Below are 27,161 nucleotides of genomic sequence, written 5' to 3'. Positions count from 1 at the left end.
AGTTGTTTATTTCTTCACAGCAGGCTAGGACCAATTAGCTCAAAAGCCTGCCTGCACTAAAGTCAAATTTTTACATATCTAGTTGTTTTAAGCATAGCCCAAATAAGCAGATTTTTAGCCATTTAGAGCCGCCTGCCTGCTATACATACTTCACCAAAGTGCACCCAACATCTGCTAGTCATAGATAAGATAAACCCTGTGGTTATAGACCCCAAGCTGCTGCTGCCCTTTGGAGTTTTCTGACCCAGAGGCTCTCTGTTAGGCAGCTGAGCACATCACAGAAACATGTAGGTTCCCTCTCCTCTGGGAATTTCCTTGTCCTCTCCTTCCAGATGCCTCCCCTCCCTGCCCCTAAGTAGTCTCTGAATTATCAGGTTCTGTGCGGGACTTCCCCTGCCTGCAAACCTGTCAAAACTTGTCCAAATAAAGCTTGCCTGTGCTACTGCTACCTCACAGTCATGCCTTTTTCCTTGATCTGCCTTGAAACACCTGAATGCCCTACACTGACATTTCGTAGAAAAAGAACTACAGATAAAATATGTAAGAGATGCTTAACTTCAGGGATATGCCAATAAAGCCAGGATGAGACACCATTTAACTCCCATTTCACTGGCAAAAATCAAGAAGTCTCAAGTATTAGAGAACATGTGGATGCTAGTAACTGCTAGGATTGTAAACTGGTATAACCACTTTGAATAAAGATTTGGCACTATCACACAGAGTTGAGCACTGACATACCCAAAACCCATCAATTCCACTCCTAGGTAAATACACCCAAGAGAAAAGTTTGTATAGAAGAACCAAAAGGCAATGCTCATAGCAGCACAGTTGGAAAAAGCAAAACAAAAAAACACCAACAACTGGAAATTGCATAAATATTCAGCAGCCAGAGAATGGATAAATAATGGTACATTCACAAAATGATTTGTTATATAGCAGTGAAAATGAATGAAATGCAACTTCACTCAACAAGAAGAATGAATCTTAGTGCTATGGTCAACATTTTTGTTCTCCCCCAAATTCATATGTTGAAATCCTAAGGCCCAATGGATGGTATTAGGAGGTGGGGCTTTTGGGAGGGGCTTAAGTCATGAGGGTAGAGCCCTCATGAATGGGATTGGAGTTCTCATAAAAGAGACCACACAGAGATCCCTAACTCCTTCTGCCATACAAGGAGAACTCTGCCAATAGGAAAAGGGACCTTGCCATAACATGCTGGCACCCTGACTTCCAGCCTCTAGAACTGTGAGAAATAAATTTCTGTTTAAAAATCTGTTATTTGTTATAGCAGCCTGAATGGACTAAGTAACTTAGGAACGTGTTTGTTAAAATAAAAGTCCAGAACATTAGATGAAAGTTCAAACACACACACACACACAAACTAATAAAAAATAGTATTTAATAATGTATACAACTGTGAAAAGAAATTAAAGCAATATAAAAGTTGTGTAAACACAAGTCAGGATGGAGGTTACTTCTGAGGGGAAGGCAGAGGTAAAGGATGGCGACCACTTATAAGTACATTAAAATCATTGATAATATTTTAGTTCTTGGTTGGGGTGGCAAAATGGGGAGTTAAGGGTGATGTTCATTATAACATTTAAAAAATATTTAATTTGAACGTGCCACACAAGGAATACCGATTATAGTGTATTACTAAGTAATTCTGTGTACTTGATATCCATTTAAAAAAAAAAAAAAAGATAGTACCCACATACCGTCTCAGGCCTTCCGGCCCAACTACGTTATAAACGACTGAGGAGTTTAATCAAGGCCATGAGCAAAAACGTAACATCCCAAACCCAAGTACCTACTCCCCACCGTGCCTATGACAACGCCATTAACAGATCAGTAAAAACCCAAGGAAGGCAGCAACAAAATCCTAGCTTAACTAGGACGCAAACAAAAGAGGCAGGAATCACGTGGTGCTCCCTCCCACGCCCGGCGCGCCAATGATGTCACCAATCCGCGACCGGGCCATTGATTCCCGACTGAAGGTAGAGAGGGCTACGTGGTGGGGGAGGGCGGGGAAGGGTCCCGGCGCCACTGGCGGTCTCTGGTGTCGCGCTGTGTCCCGGAGAATTACAAGACCCGGTAAGAGGCTTTTCCTTTCCCCGCTATCACCTTCTGTGGCCTGAACGCCCGGCTCGCGCCGCCGCTCCAGTGTCCGGCGCTACTGGAAGGGGGAGTGCAGGGGCGCCCGGGTGGGCTCTGAGTGTGGCCGCAGGGCCAGGTGGGGAGGCGGGGGTCGGGGGCAGCGGCGGGGCTCAGCAGCCTTGCGGGGAGGCGGGCGCCCGGGGCCAAGTGCTTGTGTGCGGGTGTTTGTGCTCCCGGGTGTGCGCGGGTGTGGGCGGCAGAGGCTGCGCACGGATGCTCTGGCGCTCGTGCCAGCCGGAACCGAACAGCTGGGTACCAAAGGCCCTTGTCTCCCTCTCGCCAACTCCCTCCCCTGGGGGAGAGTGACTGGAGAGCTAGGCGCCTGGGACTCGTTCAGGTCCGCGTCTTCCTGCGCCTTCTCCCCTGACTGCATAGGCCCGCGCCTCATCCCCGGGATAATATCCGCAGCCCTTGGCGTGCCTTATACAGGGAAGGCGTGGGCGTCCGCGGTGGAGAGCCCACTGCGGGGTCACGGCCACTGCGTTCTGCCTCGGTCTGGCCTTGGTGCAGGAGGCCTAGTTGCGTCACCTCCCCTTCCTTCATCTGCTTGGCTTGATTCTTGGGTCCCGCTAGAGGGTAAGCCTGCCTCAGGTGTGCCGTGTTGGTGTCAGAGTTTGGGAAACTTGCCTTTCAAAGAGGCATATGCACCTGTCATTGAATTTTAAAAGCAGTGTCGGGGAGTCCCAGCCTGCGGTTGGGGAGGGAACAGAGCCTAAGCTGCAAGGGAGAAGATTTGCACACAGAGGCCTACGCAGTGACTGCTGTTGGAGAGGGAGGCCGGATTGCTAGAACAGGTCACTGGGAGCCGAGAACGTCGGAGCAACAAATTGTCGAGCAAATGCGAGTGATGATGCCAGTTTCTTAACTAAAGAAGGCCCGTTCCCATCGTTGCAGAGATTTTGAGATATCTTTCCCGTTATTTCATTATTTCACAGACAGCTGGGTGTGCTTGCTGTATGGGAGGCAGGGAACAGAGTGGAAAGGGGGCATGACTTTTGGGAGTCTGGTCTGCGTTTGCCAGCTGTGTGACAGTGAGTGAGTTATTTAACCTTTCTACTCCTACTTGGTCTTATCTACAAAATGAGGATAATTATATCTACCTTGCAGGGTTGTTGTCAGAATTTGAAGTGTCTAGCTATTATTAGTAAGGGCCCAGCACCCATGACTTGAACTTGCTCCCTTGCTGAAGGTTTCCCATTGGTACAGCTGCTTGAAAAGCAGGGGAATGTTTTGCTCTTCTGTGTGCTTGCTATTCTGCCAGATATGATAAAGCAGACTTGCGGTGGCGGGGGAGACTCAAAACCCATAATCTCTCTACAGTAGACCGTAACATTTTAGAACTGGAAAAAGCCTCACTTTACTCTCTTAATTGTAGCTTCTCTTTATTGAGCACATGCTATGTGTGTGACCCTGTACTGAGCTCTCAACATACACTAATTTCTTTAATCCCTCCAGCAGCCCAGTGCTATAATAAGTATTATCCCCATTTTACAGAGCAGAAGGTGAGCTTAGCCAAGTTCCTGACACTATTTAATGGCAGAGCTGAAACTTGAGCCCAGGCCCTCAGACTATGTAGGGTTTGGGTATTGTTATTTCTCAGTGACTAGAATCCTGGCAGTGTGAGGTGTAGTGGGGGAAGGGAGGCATAAGCAGAGTTTAGAGGGCCGGTATTTGCTGTAAGAATAACATCTCAAATTGTCCAGTGATAAATTACCTTTTACTTTACATTTTACCCAGCATTATCCAGATGCGAAGCAAGATTTAGCCTTTTCACCCAGAGAAAAAGGAAAGGCTCATGGGCGCACAGTGCTGGGATAATGGGCAAACAGTAGGTATTTGGTAAATGTCTGTGGAAAGAAGAAAAACTCTTGAGGTATTGTTACGTCTGCCAGAAGGAGACCCATTGCTAACACACACAGTTTCCTTTAAGCTAGCTATTTTTATACTGTTACACGGTGTAATATGAGCATCTTTCTGATTCATGGATTTAAAGATTTGAAGCTGTGTTTCAGACCAAGACTGGTATTATTATCTGTGACCAACTGATTTGCGTTTGTGTGAACAACAGGGTCTGAGCCCCTTTTGGGCTTCTGTAGTGATTTCTTGAGATACAGCAGTTTATTTTGCTATCACATCTGTTAGACTTGGACCATAGTGGATACAGCTGCTTGAGTTAAGTTTCCTGGAGAACACTGGATGATGGTTTGGTATCAGGGATAAAGAGTTCAAAATATTAAGTTTGTCACAAAATTAAGCATTTGAGAAAGATCTGTGACGGATGTGCATTAATGTGGTAATGGTAAACGGGTTTTAAACAGATGATATTCTTGGTGTTTTTGATCAGTCATTCTGTGTTGGTTCTCAGTCTGAAGATGACTTAGGGCTGTCTGGTGAATTATTAGGAATGCAGAAAGGTTTATATAACCCATCCATATAGATTGTGACAAGTAAACTCTCAGTTCCTCCACCCAAGGAGCTTTCATTGCTTGCTTCTATACCCTCCCAGATGCCTTGAAGCCACCTATTTCATCATGTTTATCAAACTTAATGGGAGAGACCCTTTAACATAATTTATCATCCCTTTCCCTCTGTACCCCACCACCACCACACACAGAGTGAAGTTCTTTCCCCAGAAGGGGGTATATTAATCTAGTTGCAAATGGCAGAAACCTAATGTAAACTAACATAAGCAAAAAAGTGTTGATCATTTAACTAGGAGGTCCAAATGTGAGCTTCAGGCATGGCTGGATCATGAGGCTGAAATGATGTCATGAGGACTCTCTTCGCCCTGCCTTTCTCTGCTTCTTTTTGTTTATTGCCCTCATTCTTTCCTGCTGTTTTCTCCGTACATAGTGAAAAAGGTGACTCTTGGCAGCCCCAAGCCTATGATCTTGCAGCTCTCTTCTAGCATTGTAAACTAATCATGTGGACAAGGAGCTAGGGATGCCACGTTTAGACAGATCTGTGTCACGGGCCCACTTTTGAGATGAAGGAGTAACATTTCCTTCCATAACCACATGGGATGAGGAAGTGCAGAGGTACTAGGCAGGTGAAAACAACAGATGATTACTGTAAGTGTGTGTGTATACATAGACATATGTGCTGACATGTGTACTTATATCCCCCTTCTTTGTGGCCTTTCCAGAGCCTTCCAACTGGAATGGATCCACATGGTTTTGTTTGTCCATCACACGTTATTTTGTTGTGGCATTGATCATGTTCTTTTCATCCCTTCCGCTCCTTTGCATCTGCTGTTTGTGCGTGCACGTGTGTACACACACACACACACACACACACACTGTTTTGTCTGACTGACTTCCTTTTGGATTCAGGTCATGCTTCTCTTCTCAGAAGCCTTCCTTGACCTCCATCAACGAGGAAGTCACATCCCCTGAGCACAACCCTACTGTGGATTTGATTTCTGTTTGATAACTGTCTATTTTCTAGCCAGTTCTCCACTAGACTGAGAGCCCCTTGAAGACAGAGGTGCTCTTTGCTTTGTATTCCTTACCTCCTTCTTAGCTGCATTATTTTTATTCTTAGCACTTACAACCAGTTGACACTGTATATTTGTTCATTGCCTGTCTTCTCACTAAAACATCAGCTTAATGAAAATAATGAGGAAAGGAATTTTTATTTTGTTTACTGCTGTATCTCTAGGGCCTAGACTGTGCCTGGCACATATTATGTGCTTAATAAATGTTTATTAAATGAATGAATGAAAATCTGCCCACAGGGAGAAAATGCTGCCATGGTGTTGATGAGGATTCAATCTGCATGATAGATACAGTTCTCACTGTAAATGTCTGTAAATGCAAGTACTATGGGTGCCATCCCAGAAAGGCAGAATCTCTCTCCCCATGTGCGTCTGAACCTACAGAGGTGAAGGGTTAGGCCCCAAGGAGCAGCCACCTGGAAATTCCACCCTGTGAGATATTTCACCCCCCTCAAACTCTTCTGAACTATGATAGATTGTATAGTAAGGCTTTTTTTTTTTTTGTAGTTTGAGTCTTTTTTTTTTTCCTTAGAGTATTTATCTCTTTTTTTTTTTTCTAATTTTATTTATTTTTGGCTGTGCTGGGTCCTCATTGCTGCACACGGACTCTCTCTAGTTGTGGTGCGCGGGCTTCTCATTGCGGTGGCCTCTCCCTTTGAGGAGCATGGCCTCTAGGAGTGCGGGCTTCAGTAGTTGCAGCACGCGGGTCCTAGAGCACACGGGCTTCAGTAGTTGTGGCTGGTGGACTTAGTTGCTCCGCGGCATGTGGGAATCTTCCCGGACCAGGGCTCGAACCCGTGTCCCCTGCATTGGTGGGCAGATTCTGAACAATTGCGCACAAGGGAAGTCCCGGAGTATTTATCTTTAAAACATTCCCTTGAGCACTTACAATGTGCCAGGCATGGTTTTAAGTCCCTTAACAACTTATTCTTTGACTGGAGTTTGGGGATCAAGGTTGTGAACTTTAAAACTTTTTTTTCTTTTTAAATACAGAAACACTCAAAAGAGGCTTAAAAAAATCCAAACTAGAAAATTATGAAAGAAATGAGACCCCTCTCCATCCAGCTCATCTCCCCCTCCAGAGGTAGAGCTACTACTAATAGCTTGGTGTGTGTCTCCTCCCTTACCTTTTCTTAGGCTTTTATAGTCAAAGCTATTAAATAAAATACACTCCATCTTGTTGTCATTCTTTGATTTTCACCCAGATGCAGCCATGTTCTACATGCTGATCTGCACCTTTCCTTTTCCATAGCTGTCTTCAGTGTGCTTCTGCTGTACCTACCACCACTCCCCAGGGAGAGCACCCTGCCTCAGGGTGAGTGGCATAGCCGGATGGGGCACTTGCAGCCCAGAGTGCAGTCTGTCCTTCAGGACAGGGGCTGCTTGGGTGTTGGTCTTCTGCCCTCTCCCAGGGAGGGCCCAAATCCGCATCCATCTTCCTGGGTACTGTTGTGCCTTATCTTATCTTATTTTAACCTACCTATGCCACACCCACCCCCCCAACAAAAATAGCAAAGGGAGGATACCCTTTTGTTTCTTGTTTTAACACACAAAAAGTAGTTCTCATACAATTAGAGGCTTGAGGTGAAAGGGCTATTGTTTAACCCCACACTCACCCCCAAACATCTGGGCCCCCACTTCTACCCAGCTGCGATACCTTCTTGTAGTGCTTAGTCCTCATTTGCTTCCTAAAAAGTGAATATGAGTTTATACAGCAATGCCTGACCATTCGCTGTGCCTCTGTCTCACCCTGCCTTCTCCAGGACTGGGTATTTTAACGGAAAGAGGAAAATCTTAGCTAGATTGAAAAATGGTGTCTCATTTTAATTTGCATTTTTTGTTATGATTAAGTTTGAATCAAATATTTTTTAGAGTATGCAAATACTCTTAAAACATATGAGTATATGCTCATTGTAAAAAACAAACAAAAAACTCTTATTTGCTGTAAATATTCTTCCAGTTGGTTGTTTGCCATCTAATTTTGGCTTTATCATTAAACATACAAAACCTGTTTTTCATTCTTCTGCAGACAGATTTTGTCCTTTTTGATTTCTTCCTCTGCTTGTAAGCTTAAAAATATTTTTTCTTCATTTTGTGTTCTAAAGGTTTGCTTTTTGACATATGACTTCGAAAAGCTAATATTCTGTTTTATTTCAGATTTAAACAAGATATTTGATGAAAATATTGTACAATATTTTAAATAAAAGCAGTCGTTGTTTGTTTTTTTGTTTTTTTTTTTTGCGGTACGCGGGCCTCTCACTGTTGTGGCCTCTCCCGTTGCAGAGCACAGGCTCTGGACGCACAGGCTCAGCGGCCATGGCTCACGAGCCCAGCCACCCCGCGGCATGTGGGATCTTCCCGGACCGGGGCACGAACCCGTGTTCTCTGCATCGGCAGGCGGACTCTCAACCACTGCGCCACTAGGGAAGCCCATAAAAGCAGTTTTACTTAGATAAAGGTCTATGTTTTGTTTTTTGTAAATTTATTTATATATTTATTTTTGGCTGTGTTGGGTCTTCGTTGCTGCACACGGGCTTTCTCTAATTGTGGCGAGTGGGTTTACTTTTCATTGCGGTGTGCGGGCTTCTTATTGCGGTGGCTTCTCTTGTTGCGGAGCATGGTCTCTAGGCGCGCAGACTTCAGTAGTTGTGGCACGCGGGCTCAGTAGTTGTAGCTTGTGAGCTCTAGAGTGCAGTCTCAGTAGTTGTAGCACACGGGCTTAGTTGCTCCGTGGCATGTGGGATCTTCCCGGACCAGGGCTTGAATCTGTGTCCCCTGCATTGGCAGACAGATTCTTAACCACTGTGCCACCAGGGAAGTCCTGTGTTTTGTTTTAAAGATACTTACATTAGTGTGTATGTATCATTTATTTTTCCTTTTTTAAATTTAGCAGAATATCAAAGCTTGCTCCACAAAACTAAGTTCGAATGTATGTATAATTCTCATCATTTTAATGTTCTTAAGCGTTTCAATAAATTGCTACATGAGATGTTTATCTGTTGCTGTTGATCTGGTTTAAAGAAGCACTTTTATTCTGTTAGCAACATCTAGGTGTATAGCCAAGATGATGAATTTAGCCTCTTCCCGTTCACCTGTCTCACCATTTCCCTAAGTCTCTCTTTGAGATGTAATTATATACAGTAAAAATATTTAATGAATATGCTATGGTATTCATTGAATACCATTCAGTAAATTTTGACAAATACATATACCCATTTAATCACCATCCAAATCAAGAAAATAAAGGATTTCCATCACCCCAGAAAGTTCCCTCGTGCACCTTTCTAGTCACCACTGTCCCCAAAGGCCACCACTCTTCTGATGTCTATCACCATAGATCAGTTTTGCCTGTTCTAAAACATCATATCAATAGAACTATATAATATGTACTTTATGTGTGGCTTCTTTTAGTGAGCTTCAGCCATGTTGCATGTGTCAGTATCCACTGTATGTATATACATTAGTCATTTATTCATTTATCAGTTGATGTGCTTTGGGGTTGTTTCCAGTTTGCGGTTATCAGGAATAAAGCTCTAGGAACATTCTTTTTTTCTTTTTTTTAATTGTGGTGAAAAACACATAAAATTAACCATTTTTAAGTGTACAGTTCAGTAGTAGTATGTATATTCACATGGTGAAAAGTTCAGATCTCCAGAACTTTTTCATTTTGCAAATCTGAAACTCTGCACCCATTAAACAACTCCCCCTTTCCCCTTCTCCCTACCCCTGGTTCCATAAACATTCTTGTATAAGTCTTTTTGTAGCCATCTCTTTTCATTTTCCTTGGGCAAGTACCCAGAAGTATAGCGGCTGAGTCATACATAGGGTGTTTACATATTTAGCCTTAGAAGAAATTGCCAAACAAGTGGTTGTACCGTTTTACATTCCCACCATGAGAGTGTATGAGAGTTCTACTTGCTCCATATCCTCACCATTAGATATTATGAGGGGTTTTTTTAGTTTTATTTTAGCCATTCTAATAGCTATGAAGTGGCATCTCATTGTGGTTTTATCACAGCATATCTTAATCATTTATTTACATGGCTATTTCCATTATTAGACTGAGCTTCTTAAGGGCAAGGTTCATGCAATACATAGTTATCTTTTTCTTATTAACTTTTCCCCTTTATTTTGAGTGTGATAGATGCTTTATTATAGAAGACTTGAAAATTGAAGACACTATTAAAATGAATATCCCTGGTAACCCTACTTCTCAGATATCATCATTAACATTTTGGTGTCTTTTGTGCAGTGTTGTGTTGGTTAGCCCACAGATAGGGCAGTTCCAGGGTAGATTGATTCAGCGACTCAGAGTTGTCCCAGCCCTCTACTCTGCCATCCTCAGGGCATCATTTATTCATATCAAGGAACCTTTGTGACAGAAAGCCCCTGACAGGCTTCCTTTGTGTTTTGTTGGCCAGAGTTGTATCACATGTATCACTGGCAAGAGGAATGGAATTGCCAAAACCAAGTTAGATTAGACTAATCACAGTCCTCCCTCTGGGTCTGGGGAGGGAGCCTGGCCTTCTCAGATGAATGTGGACAGAATCAGGGTTCTCTCAGAAGGGAAGGCAGACTTCTAGGGTAGGCACTCAGCACTGTCTGCCACCTGGGCATATTGTTTTTCAAAGCCGAAATTGTTCTCTATTTAAATTTTATGTCTTTCCACTTATTATGAACTAAACATCTTCCATGGCATTAACTCTTTGTAAATGTCACTTTTATGTATTGTATAATTTACTACTGTACCAGAATCTACTTGACTGTGTCTCTGGTTTTGGACATTAAATCTATTTTCAATTTTTTGCTATTGTAAACAGTTCTGTAGGGAGCTTAAATTTCTGTACTAGATTTCAAATTATCTTCCTCAAGATAGATTTTTATGATTGGACCATTAATTACACTTATTAATAATTATGTAGCAATATGATTACATATTAATAATGATTGTTGATTATTAAATGAGGTTATTAACATTTAAGACTTCTGATGCACATTGTCCAATTGCTTTGTAAAAGAAAGCATCTTAGTCTTACTGTCATAGGGTAGAATGCCTATTTCTCCTCCTTTCCTTATTTTTTTACTTTTCTCCCTCTTTCTTTCATTCAATCATTAATGTATATTCCTTTGACAGATATGTTGAATACCTTTTATAGCCAAAGCACTGTGCTGGGTCATGGGGGGTACAAGGCTAGTACTGCTCAGGACAGACAGACAAAGATCATGCAATTGTGTAACTACAGCTACTGATAAGGATTATGAAGGAAGCTTCCTAGTGTTACGGATACTATAAACTCTATATGCCGTCTGGCATAGGGACAGGACTGGAGGAGAAAACGGTCTATGACTTGGCTCTTTTGAGGCTGCAAGAGTGCTCTGTGGCTATTGGGCAAACAGGATGGAAGGTGCCTTTTGTGAAGTATGGGAGGATGGGCTTGGCTAGAGAGTGGGAGTGCACAGCTGACCTTGTTATGGACTTGGGCCTTTATCCCAAGAGTAACATGTAGCCAATAAAGGGTTAAAGAAGGGAGGTGATGGTGACCTAACCATCTTTGAGAACATTTTGGAGGGGATCAGAGGGGATTCCTAGAGTCCAAGATTATATTGTGAAGGTAGCCATGGAATCTCCCCACCTGGCACTGGGTCATTTTTTTTAAATTGCTAATTTTATGAATGAAAACGTAAAATGTATTACAAGTGTAACTGAATATTTCCCCAAGCATTTGACAGGCATTTGCACTTCCTTTTTTGGGAATTGACTTTTTATCTACTGCTGAGTTAGTGGGGGCAGTGTAATGGCCAAGAACACCTGCTCTGGAGCCAAAATGCCTGAGTCTGAATCCTGGCTCAGCCTGTTACTGGCTGTGTTATCTCGAACAACTTTGGTCTACCTCAGCCTTTCATGCTGTAACATGGGGACAGCAACAGTGTACCTCTCTCATAAGGTGGTTTTGAAAATTAAAAGATAAAGTACAGGGACTTCCCTGGTGGTCCAGTGGCTAAGACTCCATGCTCCCAATGCAGAGGGCCTGGGTTTGATCCCTGGTCAGGGAACTAGATCCCACATGCATGCCGCAACTAAGAGTTCACATGCCTCAACTAAGGAGCCCGTGAGCCGGTGCAACCAGAAAAATAAATAAATAAAAAATAGGGCTTCCCTGGTGGCGCAGTGGTTGAGAGTCCGCCTGCCGATGCAGGGGATGCGGGTTCGTGCCCCGGTCCGGGAAGATCCCACATGCTGCCGAGCGGCTGGACCCGTGAGCCATGGCCGCTGAGCCTGTGCGTCCGGAGCCTGTGCTCCACAGCGGGAGAGGCCGCGACAGTGAGAGGCCCGCGCACCGCGATGAAAAGTGGCCCCCGCTTGCCGCAACTGGGGAAAGCCCTTGCACGGAAACGGAGACCCAACACAGCCAAAAATAAATAAATAAACAAACAAAAAATAAATAAATAAATAAAAGATAAACTACAGTGCTGGCTCATATGAGCACTCCATATGTACATGCTGTCTTATCTAGGTATGTGGGCTTTATATATACACATATACATATTAACTCTGTCCTGTGTGTGGTGTGTTGTAACTGTGATTCCCTGTCCATTTTAATTTTTTTATTAATGTCTCTTTTTAAAAACTTTTTTCTGTGAACATTTTCAAACATCACGTCACTATTTTTATTTATTTATTTATTTTATTTATTATTTTTTTTTTTCACGTCACTATTTTGAAGTACAAAAATATATCTGCAGTGAACAGATGTCAGTCTTCTCCTTTGTGATGTCTTCCATTGCTGTGAAACAGGTCAAGTCATACACAAAGACTTTGGTTTTTAGTGTTTTTATTTAAAATACTTCACAAATAATCCTTTAATCCATTTGTAATTTATTTTGGTTTATTAATATAAGGCAAGACTCTGAATAGATCTTTCTTTCCAAAAAGCCTATCAATTAGCCAAGTTCCGTCTATAGACTAATCCTTCTTCCCCTCACTGCTGCTTTTGGCTCCTATCATGCACTGGATCTGTACACACACTTGGGTCTATTGGGGGAAAAGTGGTTCTGCTCTATTAGGCTGTAGCTCCATTCCTGTATTATACCAGTACTGCTTTGATTTAATCAGTATGGCTGTCCTCTTTTAAAAAATATTTTGGCTATTCTTGCCTGTTTGTTCTTGCACTTGAACTTTAATCGTTTTGTCAGGTATCCACTCCTTACTGCCCCTAACCTCATTAGAATTTGCAATAAACTGTTATTTAATTTGGCACTAATTGGCATTCATAAACTATTCCGCTATCACATTTGGAGCTGGTGTATCCTTCTACTTAAGACAGGTATTCCTCAACAGAGTTTTGTACTTTCCCACATGTAGGCTCTTCACATTTCTTAGGATTATTCCCAGATGTTTCCCTTTTCTTTTTTAATGTTTTATTTGCTGTTAAGAATATAGTATTTTTCATAAAAGGAAGGGTTGTGTTTTGTATATTTCTCTTATATCCAGCCATATTACTTAACTGATGGTGGTCCAAGAGTTTTCATTTAATCTTCTTGGATCAACAAGGGTTATGATATTATCATCTGCAAATAATGTTTTTCTTTCCTTTTTTAATAGTTTTCTCTTATTTCTGTTTTGTGTTATAGAATATGCTGGGATCTTCAAAATAATGTTAAATACCATATCTCTGATTCTAAGACCACTGAGCATAAGAACATGCTATCAATTTAATAATAGCTTTTAGGGGCTACTAGTCAAAATATACCGATATACAATGTAAATGCATGTAATTCACATCCCAATATCAGAAAAGTTTGAAGTACATCTCAGAATTGAGGAGATAACAGTAGTAATGATGGCCCTCCTTATTTTATTTCTTATTTTAGTGGGAATGCCTAACTATTCCATTTTAAATATGATATTGGCTGTCAGTTTATGATAGGTAGTCTTGTTATATTACAGAAATATCCTTTTCTTCAAATAAAACAAAAAGCTCTAGTTCTGCTGGACAGTAATGAGAAGGCTGTACTGTTTGGTTTAACAAAAAAGTGGAAATTGTGGCTGTGCACATCGTCTGTGCCAGCTGGTCTGCTGGTCTGTTGCTGCCTTTTTCCTTGATAGCCCCAAATGCAGAAATCCCTGGCTGCACAGCAAGGTCTGTGCTAGTCCTGTACCCGGAGCTCCCTGATGTGCACAGCCTTTCGAGGATGGTGTATTAGTTTCCTACAGCTGCAATAACAAATTACCACAGATTTGGTGGCTTAAAATGATAGAAATTTATTCTCTCACAGTTGTGGAGGCTAGAAATCTGAAGTCAGTTCACTGGGAGGAAGTCGAGGTGTTGCAGGGCTGTGCTCCCTCCAGAGCCTCTCCGGGAGAATCGGTCCTTGCCCCTGCCAGCTTTTGGTGGCTGCCTGCATTGCTTGACTTGTGGCCTTATCACTCCAGCCTTCAAGGCCAGTGTCTTCAAATCTCTCTCTGCTACGTCTTCACTGTCTTCACGCACCTTCTCCTCTGTGTGCGTAGATGGAAATTTTTCTGAACTTGTCGATGCTGAAGGAAATGTTTTTAAAGTCATATGTTAGGAATAGCAGAGCTTTATTCATTCCCTTTGGGAAGAAGATTTTGGTCACCTGGAAGTAGCTCTAGGTCAATTCTCAGAAAATCAATACGCTGAAATTTAGTTCCACAAAAGCCCCTCAACCTTGCCACCTCCCACTGTCCCCCGGTCTCCTCCTCAATCTCCAGCTCTTCAGCTTCAGGGAGACGGGCAGAGTACATTTCCTCTAATACTGTTGTGAAGGAAGGATAAAAACTGGTCAATTGAGACTAGAGAGCTTAAAGAAAAGGTGAAGTCAGCATATTGGTAGTTTAGTAAATCGGTTATTCAGGGAATTGGCCACTTGGCAAGTCAGCTTTCTGCAATTGGCTGTTCCTGAAATCGGCCCACTTCCCCCGGAAACACTGCAGAACTTGGGGGCAGAGGCTGCCCTCGGGCCTGCCTAGAACAGGACTGCACTTGTCCCGTCTGCTTCCTACAAGCCATGGAGATGGGGACATTGCCCTTGCAGGAAGCTGGGACTGAGCCCAGCCACTCACAGGCTAGGTCCTAGGGGTGAGAAGGAAGAGAAGGCAAGAGTGAGAGGGAGGTCCCCCCTTTGGACTCTGGCTCAGCGGAACCCAAGTGTGGCCCAGCAGCTGAACCTCTTTGCTGGCCAGAGCCAAACTAGACGTCAGTCAGGTGCTGCCTGCCAGACCATCCTAGCATGAAAGAGGTGGTTTCAGGGTGTCAGGACTTATTGCATGAGACCACAAGCTATGTAGAGTCATCTTGTGGGGTGGTTATGAGACTAAACGTACATTCCCTGTTTAAACTTGCATGTAAAATATTCAGCACAGGCATGTTCACCATTAGTAGTAGTATTGTTTTGACATTATTACTAATATATCTTTAAAATATGGTAATACTTATCACAGTGCCTATAAATGGTTGATAAATACCATTTTCTTCTTTCATTTACTGGATAACTTTGGGTAGAGGCACTTAGCCACTTCTGGAGACCACTGTTTCTTCTGGGGGTACCTGGGGCATCTCTTGCTTTCTTGTAACTTCAGAAGCCAGTCTAGTCATTAACCTCAATAGAATATAAATCAGCATAAAGACAGCTGTGGAGCACTGCTCAGTCAGTTGGGCAACTTCGCTATTCTGCCTTATAGGTTATCAAAGCAAGTCGGGTTATTATAGGAAGACCCTGTAAATTGTGAAAATTATGTTCATGTGGCAGTAGCCGTTTAGTGGAATAAAAACCCCAATGATATATTGAAAGAGAAACAACAACAACAAAAAAAGGAAGGCAATAAATTTATGCCTAGCAACTCTACGAATTGCTTGTTATATATTTCCTAGGAGTTAAGATAAGAACATGAGTTTATTTTTGTACAGATCCTATTCTAAAATAGTGCCCTAGTACTTAAAAATACCTCAGTAATTCATTACTTTTTTGATAATGTGTTGCAAGTTCAGTAGCACACATTCACAGTCAGTACATTTCTGTTGCAGTATCTGCTGTATGAGCAAATATTGAAGGAGTTTGCAGACATCTGCTTTACAGTAGGGAGATAGATGATCCAACTGGATGTAGCCCATATGTGCAGTAAAGTCTGGTTATAGGAAATTACAGACTAAAAAGACCGTTGTTGTAAATACGCACCCCTGCACACAGTAAGGTTAAGCAGAATATCTGCAAGACAAATTAATCGTTACAAAGAAGACTAACAGTTATATGTATAGTTTAAAAGCAAGAATAGCAGGGACTGGAAACTAAAACCAACCCAGTAGCCCAAATGATAATGCCTCCTTCCCCATAATGGGTGAAGTCCAGGCCCCTGAAGGCACACATGGAGCCAGAGCTTGGCAGTGTTATGTGGCAGCCAGATTTCTGAGAACACTGAATGGGGGGCTTTTTCTGTAATACCTAATTTTAGATGGTAACTCTTAATCATTTAGGTGATTGTTAGCAAGTAGCCCTAGGTAGTATGTTCACAGGAGGTCTTGCATTTGGGGTTACTTCACAGCTGAGCAGAGGACACTCACAGGCTCCTGGGGAGGTGAGCCCCCAGTGTTAGGAGAGCTGCGCCTGTGTGTCCATGGAGGCTTTATGCACAGGGAAAACAGCAGGGTGGACACCAGTGAATTAACAATGGAGATTTAGGGGTAACTTTGACAGTGTTTGCTCATCTGTATTTTCTGAAACTTTTTGCAATCAACCTGTTACTTTTGGTTAATTTTTAAAAGAGCTTCATCCAACTCCTCAAGCCCCTACAATAGAACAGCACAAAGACTGATGTCACCACCTCACAACCCTGTGGGAGCTGAAACAATCCCTGATGGGGAGGAGATGTAATGTTTATGAATAACTCTGTCTGCAGTTACTCAAGCTGCTGAGATTAAATGACAAGAGCAGTTGTTGTTCTTTCAAGGCATGAACCGAACGTCCGTTTAGGAAACATATTTCCCCTCCCTGCTTCACCACTGCATCCTAGGTTCGATTCAAAGCCATGGAGGCAGCAGCGGTGCAGCTTCCTCTGCACAGTAGCTGTGATTACTGCTTCTCTGGATCTTCTCTTTTTTTTCTAATTTTTATTTATTTATTTGGCTGTGTCCAGTCTTGGTTGCGGCATTCGGGATCTTTCATTGTGGCACACGGGCTTCTCTCTAGTTGTGGCGTGCAGGCTCTAGAGCGCGTAGGCTCAGTAGTTGTGGCGCGCGGGCTTAGTTGCCCTGCGGCATGTGGGATCTTAGTTCCCAGACCAGGGATCGACCCCGCATCCCCTGCATTGGAAGGCAGATTTTCAACCACTGGACCACCTGGGAAGTCCCTGGATCATTCCTGTAGAAGGGTTAAAGGCTTTGGGATTGTTTAGCTTGAAGGCAAGAAAGCAGAGGTAAGACGTAACTCATTTCATTATACTTAAATGAAAAGTAGAACATGGGGAGGTAAGCTGGAATTGGTACAGGGAGAGTTTGCTGTTGTTTTCAACCTTTTAAAATTGTGAAGTACAGCACATACCTACAGAAAGGTACATAAAGCGTCAGTGTATAACTTAATGAATTATTGGAGAGCCATATGTGTGGCCAAGTCAAGAACTAGATCACCAGCACCCAGAGTATTCCTTCCCAGGCAAAACCCCTCCTCCCTCCCTAGAGATAACCACCATCCTGTCTTTTATGCAGTGTATACTATAGTTATTTTGCCTGGTTTGGGACTTTATGTAAGTGGAACTATGTATATGGCTTCTTTCACTCAGTGTCATGTTTAGATAATTAGCCACTTTGTTGCATGTGGTTATAGTTCTTTCATTTTTGCCGCTGTATAATATTCTATCATAGGCAAATGCCACCATTTATCCATTTTCCTTTTGATGAACATTTGGGTTGTTTCAGGTTGGGAGCTATTATGAATAATGCAACTACCAACTTCTTGTATGTGTATCCTGGTCTAGGAGTGGAATTGCTGAATTGCAGGGTGTGTACGTTCATACCTTTCCCAGGTTTCCTGTGGTGACTAGGAGCTGCTCTGCTTTCCCCCCTGCTCTGATCAGATGGTTAATGTGCCTGTTTGATGGATGGACAGTAACTCACTGCGGGTTTGCTGTGCATTTCCCTAACATGATGCGATTGAGCACTGTTTCTTACGTGTGCTGATATTTTTAATTTCTTCTTGTGACATTCCCGTGTCACTGTTTTGCCCGTTGTTTTTTCTACCGAGCAGTCGGTTATTCAATCAACTAACTATAACTCTGAAGGTCACTATGCAGGGGATGTGGGGATGTTCCCTGACCCAAGGAGTAGACTTTACAGATCTAAAGGCAGATACATAAACAAGTAGTTCATAACATTGTGATAATCGTTGACGCATCAGTCTTCTCCACTAGGCTGACTGTTAGCTGAAGGGACAGGACTTTTATTTGTGTCATGTCCTCAGTGCTTTACACAGTATCTGGCACACATTAGGTGCTTAGTAAAGTCTCTGTTAAATGAATGAATGAGGAATTTTTGGAGGATGGTGAAAGTGCTCTAGTAGGGGTAAGTGTTGAATAAGAGAGAAGCACAAAATAAGGAACCACGAATTGCACCCACTCCCCCACCCAGAGTGGGGCAAACTTCCCTAGGAGGTAATATTTGAAGCAGATCTTGAAAGACTTTCACCAGAAGCAATGGAGGAAGTACATTCAAGGCAAAGGAATAGAATGTGCAAAGGCATGGAGAGGGAAAGTACATGCCACACTAGAAATGAGAAGTTGGGGAGGGGGGCTAACAGAGTGAATGGAGTGAGAGGACAGTGAGAAAGGGCATCAGCTGGAGACAGTGCTGTGAAGGGACTGCCTTGTATATCTCATAAGCAGTTGTCGACTGAAAAAAATGCACAACCTAACAGTTGAGAGTCATGTTTTATTTGGTGGACAAAACTGAGGACTTAAGCCCAGGACACAGCATCTCAGATAGCTCTGAGGGACTGCTCTAAAGAGGCAAAGGAGGGAGCCAGGATATATAGGAGTTTTTGCAACCAAGACCAGGTAGTCGGAACATCAACAGATTACTGTTAATTAAAGAAAAACAGATATATCCTGTGTTTTCTCATCCTGAGTTTCCCTCAGGGCTCACCGTCGTGGTGGCTATAATATGATGGCTTGATGGCTGCAACATCCTTTGTTTACTGATATGGCAGGCAATATTTTTCATTCACACAGTGGGGATAAAATTGAAATTAAATACAGAAAAAGAAATTTCTCACAGATGAGGGAGGAGGGGAGCTGTTGAGCAATAGAATTGATCTACAGAATCTTTTCCTAGACATCTTGGACAAAACAGAGCAGATATATAAGCCTGATCATGAAGTCCATTGATAACAAAAGTTATCTTTTGGAAAGCCATGGTGTAACCTGAGCAAGTGTAGAGTGACTTTCCGCAGTCAGACCTGGATTTAGCAGCAGCATGGTCCCAGTGGAGCCTCCATTTCCACATCTGTAATTTGGGAATAATGCCTACCTGGCAGAGGTGTTGTGAAGATTAAGGAGATAAGGTGGGTCTTCCCTGGCGGTCCAGCGGTTGACTCCGCACTTGCACTGCAGGGCGCACTGGCGCGTCCAAAAAAAAAAAAAGAGAGAGATCAGGCCTGTAAAGGATTTGACCTTTGCCTGGATGGTGGATGCTGAAAGGTGGGATGGTTTTATGATATAGATCATTTACTGTTCAGTTGCTGGTATCATTATCTTGCTACTATATACTGGCTGTTAAGTGGTCGCGTCAGTTAATATGCTAGAGTATGAGTAAAGTCCACAGTGAGGACGTCAGTCATCTGAAGAGCTCGCCACCCCTCCCCCCCCCGCACCCCGCACTGCCACATTAGAGACACGAGGTCACGTTAGTGTGGACCTGGGAGTAAGAGGACAGAACCTCAGGCTGTTTCTCCAGCGCTAGGCTTCGCAGGGTGGCTTTGTTCTCCGTTTGCTTTATCCCATGTATTCCTGAGAAGGCCATGAGGGGAATAAAGAGCTCAGTTTTTATAGCTGTTTTCCTAAAAAAGAGTATCTTGCCCAGTTCTCATGCAAGGAAGGGATTAAACTTGTTACCCGCGTGAAACCAGATGGCTCACGCTAGCTTTGCCCAAGCCCCGCCCCTCTGCCAAACTTTCCAAAGAGGGAGGTCCTTCTGAAGAAACGAAAGTGAAATTGAACCGGAGCCATTTCACAACCCTGCTCCCTGCCTGCCTGGGCTTGTTTTAAGTCCAGAGGCGCCTCTTGTGACTTGGAGGCCGACGACCCGCGTTGGGAAGGGTCCCCCCTCGGGGAGGGTCACGGCGAGCGGACCCCAGGACATGCCTCGGGCGCGCCATGGACCCGAGGCAGGTAAGCCGCTGGGGTCAGAGCCCAGAGCGGGCCACCTGCAACTTGCTCGCCCTGGCTCATCGTATACCTCCCTACGCTCCTGTTTTCATGCATGACATATGTGCGTTGTGTGTGTGTGTGTGTGTGTGAGAGAGTGAGAGTGTGTGTGTGTATGTGTTTTCTTGCCAAACAAAATTTATGTTCTAGGAATTTAGGAATTTGTATCTTGCTAATTAATTGTGTTGAGCAAGGCGTGGAAGAGGGTTTGTGGGGAAATTGCACTCCCCTCCCCCCTTCTGAGGAACAAGGCCTGAGACCAGGTCAAGACAGTTCCCCTCTGCTTTTCTGCTAGGACCCCACGGCTGCCCACGCCTCCTTTAGCCCCACTTGGACAACATGCTTTACTTTTAGCGTCTCTGCTCCTTCTTAACCTGTAGGAGAAAGTTTATAGTGGCTTTATTCATTATCTCCAAAAACTGGTATATCAAGATAATGGAAAACTGGTCGGCAAAAAAGGGCAGGAACTATTGCTATATGCATCAACATGGACGAATTTCAGATTCATGATGCTAAGCAAAAGAAGCTGGACTCAAAAGACTGCATACTGTATGAATCCATTTAGATGACATTCTGGAAAAAGCAAAGCTAGAGAGACAGAAGACAGATCAGTGGTTGACAGGGGCTGTGTGTGGGGAAAGGAACTGATTGCAAAGTGCATGAGAAAACGTTTTTGGGAAATGGGAATGTTCTACATCTTGATCTGAGTGGTAGTTATAAGGCTGTGTGTGCTTTGACTCTATATGGTCAAAACTCACAGAATTATACACTAAACAGAATACATTTTACTATATGTAAATATACCTCGATTTTAAATATATATAAAGTATATGTACACAAGTACATATATATGTGTGTGGTATGTATACATACATATGTGTGTGCATGTGTATATATATTTTTCCCTTCTTTAAAAGGATTAGGGACACCTGACTTACAGGAAAAGCATTTCTTTATGCAAACCAATATATTACCCTTTGGAGCCCATGTGGTAGAGGTGGGGGGCTTGTCTCTTAATCCTAAATATATGAGAATAGATTAAAGTGAAACTTTGCAGAGCAGTGAATGTTAAGTGGCTTGTTACATAGTTTGTATAGTACATAGGCATGAAGTTGGGTGAGTGGAGATGTTGAGGGATTTAGGAATGATCACCATGGAGGTTGGTTTCTCACTTTCTTGGCTCTCACCTGCCATTCAGTGGCTCTCCTCCAAATGGCTGTTCTCAAGTGGTGGTTTGGCTTGGTTTCGCTTTTAGGAGATTTTAGGGTGTATAAAGAAAAAATTAATAATCTCCCTCTAATTTTTCCCTGAAATAACTATTGTTAACAAATTCGTGTATCCTTTTGAGTCCTGTGAACCAGGCACCCACCGTCTGTATTCACATATACCTCAGCCCCAGGTGGGGGTAGGGGGGTTGTGTGCAGCAAGAGGAGAAGAAAAGAGATGGAATACGTGTCTAGCAATGTCTTGTTCATGCAGACATTGGTTCAGGATCAGCTTTGTTCTAGGTGCTGCCTTAGGTGCTAGGGATGCAAAGATAGCTGAAGTGTAGTCCTCGTCCCCCAGGGGCTTACTGTCGAGTTGACTGCAGCCCCCCATCAATACTACATGGGGAATATTAATAGTGGAGAGCTGAGAATAATTTCTAGGGTACCTAATATTTGTTAATCACCTTTCAGACACTACAATCTATATGTGCCATTAAAAAAAAATCAGTAGCTATGATAAAAGGTAAAGTAAGTGGTGTAACAGGTGCTGGGTGGGAGTTCAAGGAGAGGAAACTCTCATGGGGGCGGCGGGGGGTGGGGGGGAGTCGGAAGTCTCCTGAAGAAGGTGGCAGTTAGAGAGATCTGTAGTGAGTTGTCATAGGTGGCAGTAAGGGGAAAAGCAGGCAAGTTGCACTGGAATGTAGAGGGATGGAAAGATGAGAGGCACTTGTGGTAGCCCATGTGAGAGGTAATGAGGGTCTAGAAAAAGACCCTGGAAAAAGACATGTTTAAGAGAAAAGATAGAGGTGGTAGACAAGATAGGACTTTGGCACCTAGCTGATGAGGTGTGAGAGATGAGGGAGAGAGGGAGGAAGGCAGGCAGGCAGAAAAGATGATCAGGTTTCCAGCCTTAATAACTCAGAGGAGAATGCTGCCATTAACAGTAATAAGAACAGCGGGAGAAGGGGCTGGATTGAGGGAAAAGATTAATTTAGTTCAGAATGCGTGGCGTTTGAGGTAATGGCAGGGTATCTAAGGGGACAGACAGATCGTCTAGGCATTTGAAAATTCAGGTCTTAAGCTTCAGCACAGGTGGTAGCCAAGCCATTGGAGGAGAATTTTTAAAGAAGAGAGCTCAATCCACATTGAGTCAGCGCACGTCTATTGTACTGAATTGACCACCAAACGTGTGAAAACCTAACAGAAGTTCAAGAGCAGGAATTCAGCGTGGTGAGGCGGTATCCTCCTCCAGCACCATTTGGAACCTTTGGAACAGAAAAAGGGGACAGGAGGCCTTGGGTGGTGAAGGGAACTGACCATGAGATCCAGGCTGAATGAGGAGGTGTGTGAAGCCAGAATGGAGACAAACTAGGAGTGGCTGACCTGCAGCTACAGGGGTGGAGGTAGAAACAGAGAAGTTGTTGGCTGAGAAGAGCAAGTCTGCAAACCGTAGCCTGCGGGCCAAGTGCAGCCTTCCCCTTGGTTTTGTAAAAGGAAGTTTTACATTTTGCCTGTAGCTGCTTCTGTGCTACAGTTGAATGCCCCTCCGGCCCTTTACAGAAAAAGTTCACTGACCCTGGAAAAGTTTCAGGGTTTGAGGTTTGATAGTGGCCCGGCTCAAGTAACAGTGAGATTGAATGAGGAGCCGCACAAGCCACTTGTGTGGCTGAAAGGTGGAGGTGGCCATCATTGGAGCCGCACTAAGGAGATGTGCAGCGAGCATGCTGTGAGCTTGCCCAGCAAGAGTGCTAAAATCCCCTCATTGTGACTGGGCACAGGGGTTGGGGAGTAGAAGGCTGAAGTTATTGAAGAAAGGGACGCAGCTGCCTGCAGGTCCCTGTAGCCTTCAGGAGAATCAGACAAGGGGAATGTGAGCATGAGGAATCGTTGTTCCTAGATATGCAAGCCCTGGGGACGGGCAGCAGGGTATTTATTGACACCCTCAGGGTCCCTTTTGTCCTTAGAAAAAAGACACATGGTTCTCGTCCTTCAGTGTGGTGCCCAGGCTTGGAAGGGACACTGGGCACTTCTACCCAAACCACCAGGCTCCCCTGGCTGTGCAGAGTTGGCAGCGTCTCTTCCTGGATACCTCGGCCCTAGCCTTCCACACCCCTTTAGCTACTTCCCAATAGCCACTTCCACAGCGTGTCTTTAGAACCCGGTTCCGTAGGCCACAAGCTACGCCATCTTCTCTCAGACCGCCGCCCGTTCACCAGAACGGCGAGCGCTGTGACTCTACACGTCTTGCGTCCTGCTCTTCCATCTCTTCCCACTGTTGGGTCCACAGGTAGTACTTAGGAGGTGGGCGGGCCCCCCTAGCTAGGTCACAAGCCCACGTCTCACTTGCCTTCTCAGCTTATTAGGAATCACGTGCAGCCCTCACACCCACCCCAGGCAGCGGGGAGGGACAGGCTCGCCGCTGCAGTCCCAATTCACTTTCTTTTCCATCTTCTTGTTCTGCAGGGGTGTTCCCTCAACAGATACCAAACCCATCCCGTTCAAGGCTATGAGCACAGCAAGCTCAAACACCAGCAGCCGGGGCTGGGATCTTATCCTAATAGTTTCCGGCTCCAGCAAATAGAGTTTCTCAAGGGGCAACTCCCAGAAGCACCCCTAATTGGAAAGCAGGCACCATCACTGCCACTGTTCCTTCCTGGACTCGGGCCAAGGTTTCCAGGACCACCTGCCAGAGGCGGGTACCTTCAGATCCTGGGTGTCCCCAGGGGCGTGCCTCTCAGAAGTCAGGTGCTCCCAGGAGGGTTCCAGCATCCTACCCCACGTGGCTGGGTTCAGCCATGGAGAGGTGTTGATACGCTCTCCTCACGTTTCCAGGAACTGACTATCAGCCAGGATCAGGAACAAAGGATCTTAGAGCTCTTGGAGGAGCTTGGGGAAGGGAAGGCCACCACAGCGCTTGATCTGGCCAGGAAACTCCAAGCCCAAAAGAAGGAAATCAATCGAGTTTTATACTCTCTGGCAAAGAAGGGTAAGCTGCATCGGGAGGCAGGAACGCCCCCTTTGTGGAGACTTTCAGTTCCGGTTCAGGCTTGGAACCAGCCCAGCCAAGTAGCAAGAGCAGACAGTCATAGCCAGGGAGCTCCAAGCTCAGACTTCAGTTTGGAAACTGAAGACAGAAGCCTCACATCTGGCTTGAAAGATCCTCCTGAGCCTCTCGACATGGCTGAGATCAAGGAAAAGATCTGCGATTACCTGTTTAATGTGTCTAACTCCTCTGCCCTGAATTTGGCTAAAAACATTGGCTTCACCAGGGCCCGAGATGTGACTGCCGTGCTGATTGACTTGGAAAGGCAGGGGGACGTCTACAGGCAAGGGACGACCCCTCCCATATGGCATTTGACCGATAAGAAGCGGGAGAGGATACAGATCAAGAGAAACACGAACAACGTTCCGGAAGCCACTCAAGCTGCTATCCAGGAGACTAGAAAAATCGCAGAGCTCCCCACCTGCAACTTGCCTGCGTCAGATGCCTCAAACAGCATGGACACCACAGAAAAAGTGGAGAATGGGCAGGAACCCGTCGTAAAGTTAGAAACTAGGCAAGAGGTCACACCAGAACCAATAAAACTGAAACCACCTGTTCATGACAATGGCCCCTCCAAAACAGGGTATGTTGACTTTGAAAATGGCCAGTGGGCCACAGATGACATCCCAGATGACTTGAATAGTATCCACGCGGCACCAGGTGAGTTTCGAGCCATCATGGAGATGCCCTCCTTCTACAGTCATGGCTTACCACGGTGTTCACCCTACAAGAAACTGACAGAGTGCCAGCTGAAGAACCCCATCAGCGGCCTGTTAGAATATGCTCAGTTCGCTAGTCAGACCTGTGAGTTCAACCTGATAGAGCAGAGTGGACCACCCCATGAACCTCGGTAAGAGACCACCCAGGATTTGTGCCTAAGGTTGGGGTCAGGCACTCTTGCTCCTGATGGAGTCTCTGCTGACTCGTGAGCAGTGCCAGTTGGTGGCCCCTGTCTTTTCCCTCTTTTTTCCTGCCTGTGGGCTGAATCACCCTTGTCTGGCCCTTCCTCCACATCTTGAACAGGGAATGTAGACCTCGGCCCAGCCGAAATCTTGGCTGAGCAAGGGGGAGGTTGGCAGCCTTGGCTAAAACGAAGCTTCTTTGGAGATGATTAGCTGCCATGCATCAGTGTTATGCCTGCCTCCTAAGGCCAGAGGTAATGAAGACTTGACGCCCTTCCCGCTCCCTTCCATGTGCCGTCCTCCCTCCCCCCGAGCTGAGTCCCCAGGGGGTGCAGGAACAGGTGGGTAGCGGCAGTCTGCACACAGAGAGTAAGGGTGGGTTGTGCTGCTAAGTAGCAGCGGGTCCAAACCGCACCTCCCCACCCGCTCCTGCTCAGCTCCCGTAGGGAAAGGATGCTGTAGAGTGCACGGCTGCCTGCCTGTTGAAGGTGGTGGTTCTAATTTTACACACCGCCTCTGCACAGATGGGTGGGCTAGCACTTGCTGCTGCTCCTAAGCTGTGAAATCAGAAATTACCTCACTCAGACAGCTGGCCTGGCCCCGCACCATAGGCTCTTCCAAGCCAGCGGACAGATTGAGGAAGACAGGTGGGCCCAGGAGCTGCTGCAGGGCCTAGCGGAGAGCTGAAACCACTGCAGCTGAGTGACCGCACGCCAGTGAGGCCAGCACAGAATCCCACTAACCTTTACATTAACCGTAGCCTGGTGTCTGAGGGTAAAGGATTCCCGGCGGTGACCCTTCCTCCTTATTCTGTCTTCATGACACTGAGATGGCATTGCAGGAGAGCTGTTAAGAAGAGGGGGTGCGTCTGTCCAGAAGCTGACAGGGCCAGGACTGGTGTGCTTCTGTCTGGGGTAGAGACTGGATGGCTGTCATTCTCTTTCTTCTCCCACCATCCCCCTTCCCAGAGTTGGGGAACAGCAGTGGGTTTTTGTGGTTAACCTTTCTTTGGACTCCAGCTATAAGAAACATTGATGCCATGCTCAAATATTTCAGAAGACCCAGGAAATAAGAAATTTGACCTACTTTTCTAAATGAAATCCCAGATTGAGCAAAGAGCTGAACAAATATGAAAGCTTGAACAGAGGCTGTCTAAGCTAAGTCCAGGGGCCTAGAACAAATGCTTTTTGGTTCTCTGCATAACAAGGGGAAATTCCTTTCATCTCAGGCATCAGACAAATAGAGCTGTAGGATGACTCAAAAGAAACCATGAGAGTGGTGTATCTCTGAGGGTAGGTTGGGGACGAAAATAGGCCCCCACAAGGGGCAGGTATCTGATCCCTGTAGGTGTCTGGGGAGTGTGAGACTACACTGTAAGAAGCCTTCGCTTTCCTTAGGAGCTGCCCTTGAGGTGGCCAAGTCTACCACCATTGCTTTAGGGTAAAGCCTCTTTGGTTGCTAACAAGACTGTAGTGGTGATTTTATAGCTCATCATTTTTTGTACAGACTTGATCTTAATTCATTGCTAAAAGATAGTGGGTTTCCCTTGAGCTAGTTTCCTATCACCTGTGGCTATGTTTGCTCTAATGAGCTTGGAGAGAGAGTCACTGGCTGCTTTGTTTCCAAAAAAATAGGAACAGGCTGAGCCTCCAAAGGGACAGGAGTCCCTTGGCCTATCCTCAATCTCCTTCACAAGTCAACAAGCCCCTTAGTGTAGCAGGAAATTCCAGGGTGAAGATCTCTTTGGAGAGGGCAGAAGGGATGGCCTAGACTAGTGTTCACACATCTAATCACTTTCCATCAAGATTTAAATTCCAAGTTGTCATCAGTGGCCGAGAGTTTCCCCCAGCTGAAGCTGGCAGCAAGAAAGTGGCCAAGCAGGATGCAGCTATGAAAGCCATGACAATTCTGCTTGAGGAAGCTA

At 44.8% G+C, this 27,161-nt stretch overlaps 1 protein-coding gene across 1 annotated transcript in view; it reads left to right on the top strand.

The window, feature by feature from the left end:
• The first annotated feature begins 20,033 nt into the window (after positions 1–20,033).
• The window catches only part of ADAR (adenosine deaminase RNA specific), a 19,154-nt gene continuing 12,026 nt past the window's right edge, over positions 20,034–27,161 (top strand). Inside the window, exons 1-3 of the mRNA XM_065895928.1 lie at positions 20,034–20,048; positions 23,756–25,185; positions 27,043–27,157. Of these exons, the coding sequence (XP_065752000.1) occupies positions 20,034–20,048; positions 23,756–25,185; positions 27,043–27,157 (1,560 nt within the window). The remainder of the gene's footprint in view (positions 20,049–23,755; positions 25,186–27,042; positions 27,158–27,161) is intronic.

This window comes from Phocoena phocoena, chromosome 1, assembly GCF_963924675.1.
Source record: "Phocoena phocoena chromosome 1, mPhoPho1.1, whole genome shotgun sequence".
NCBI classification, from domain to species: Eukaryota; Metazoa; Chordata; class Mammalia; order Artiodactyla; family Phocoenidae; genus Phocoena; species Phocoena phocoena.
This window is presented reverse-complemented; position numbering and strand designations above follow the sequence as displayed.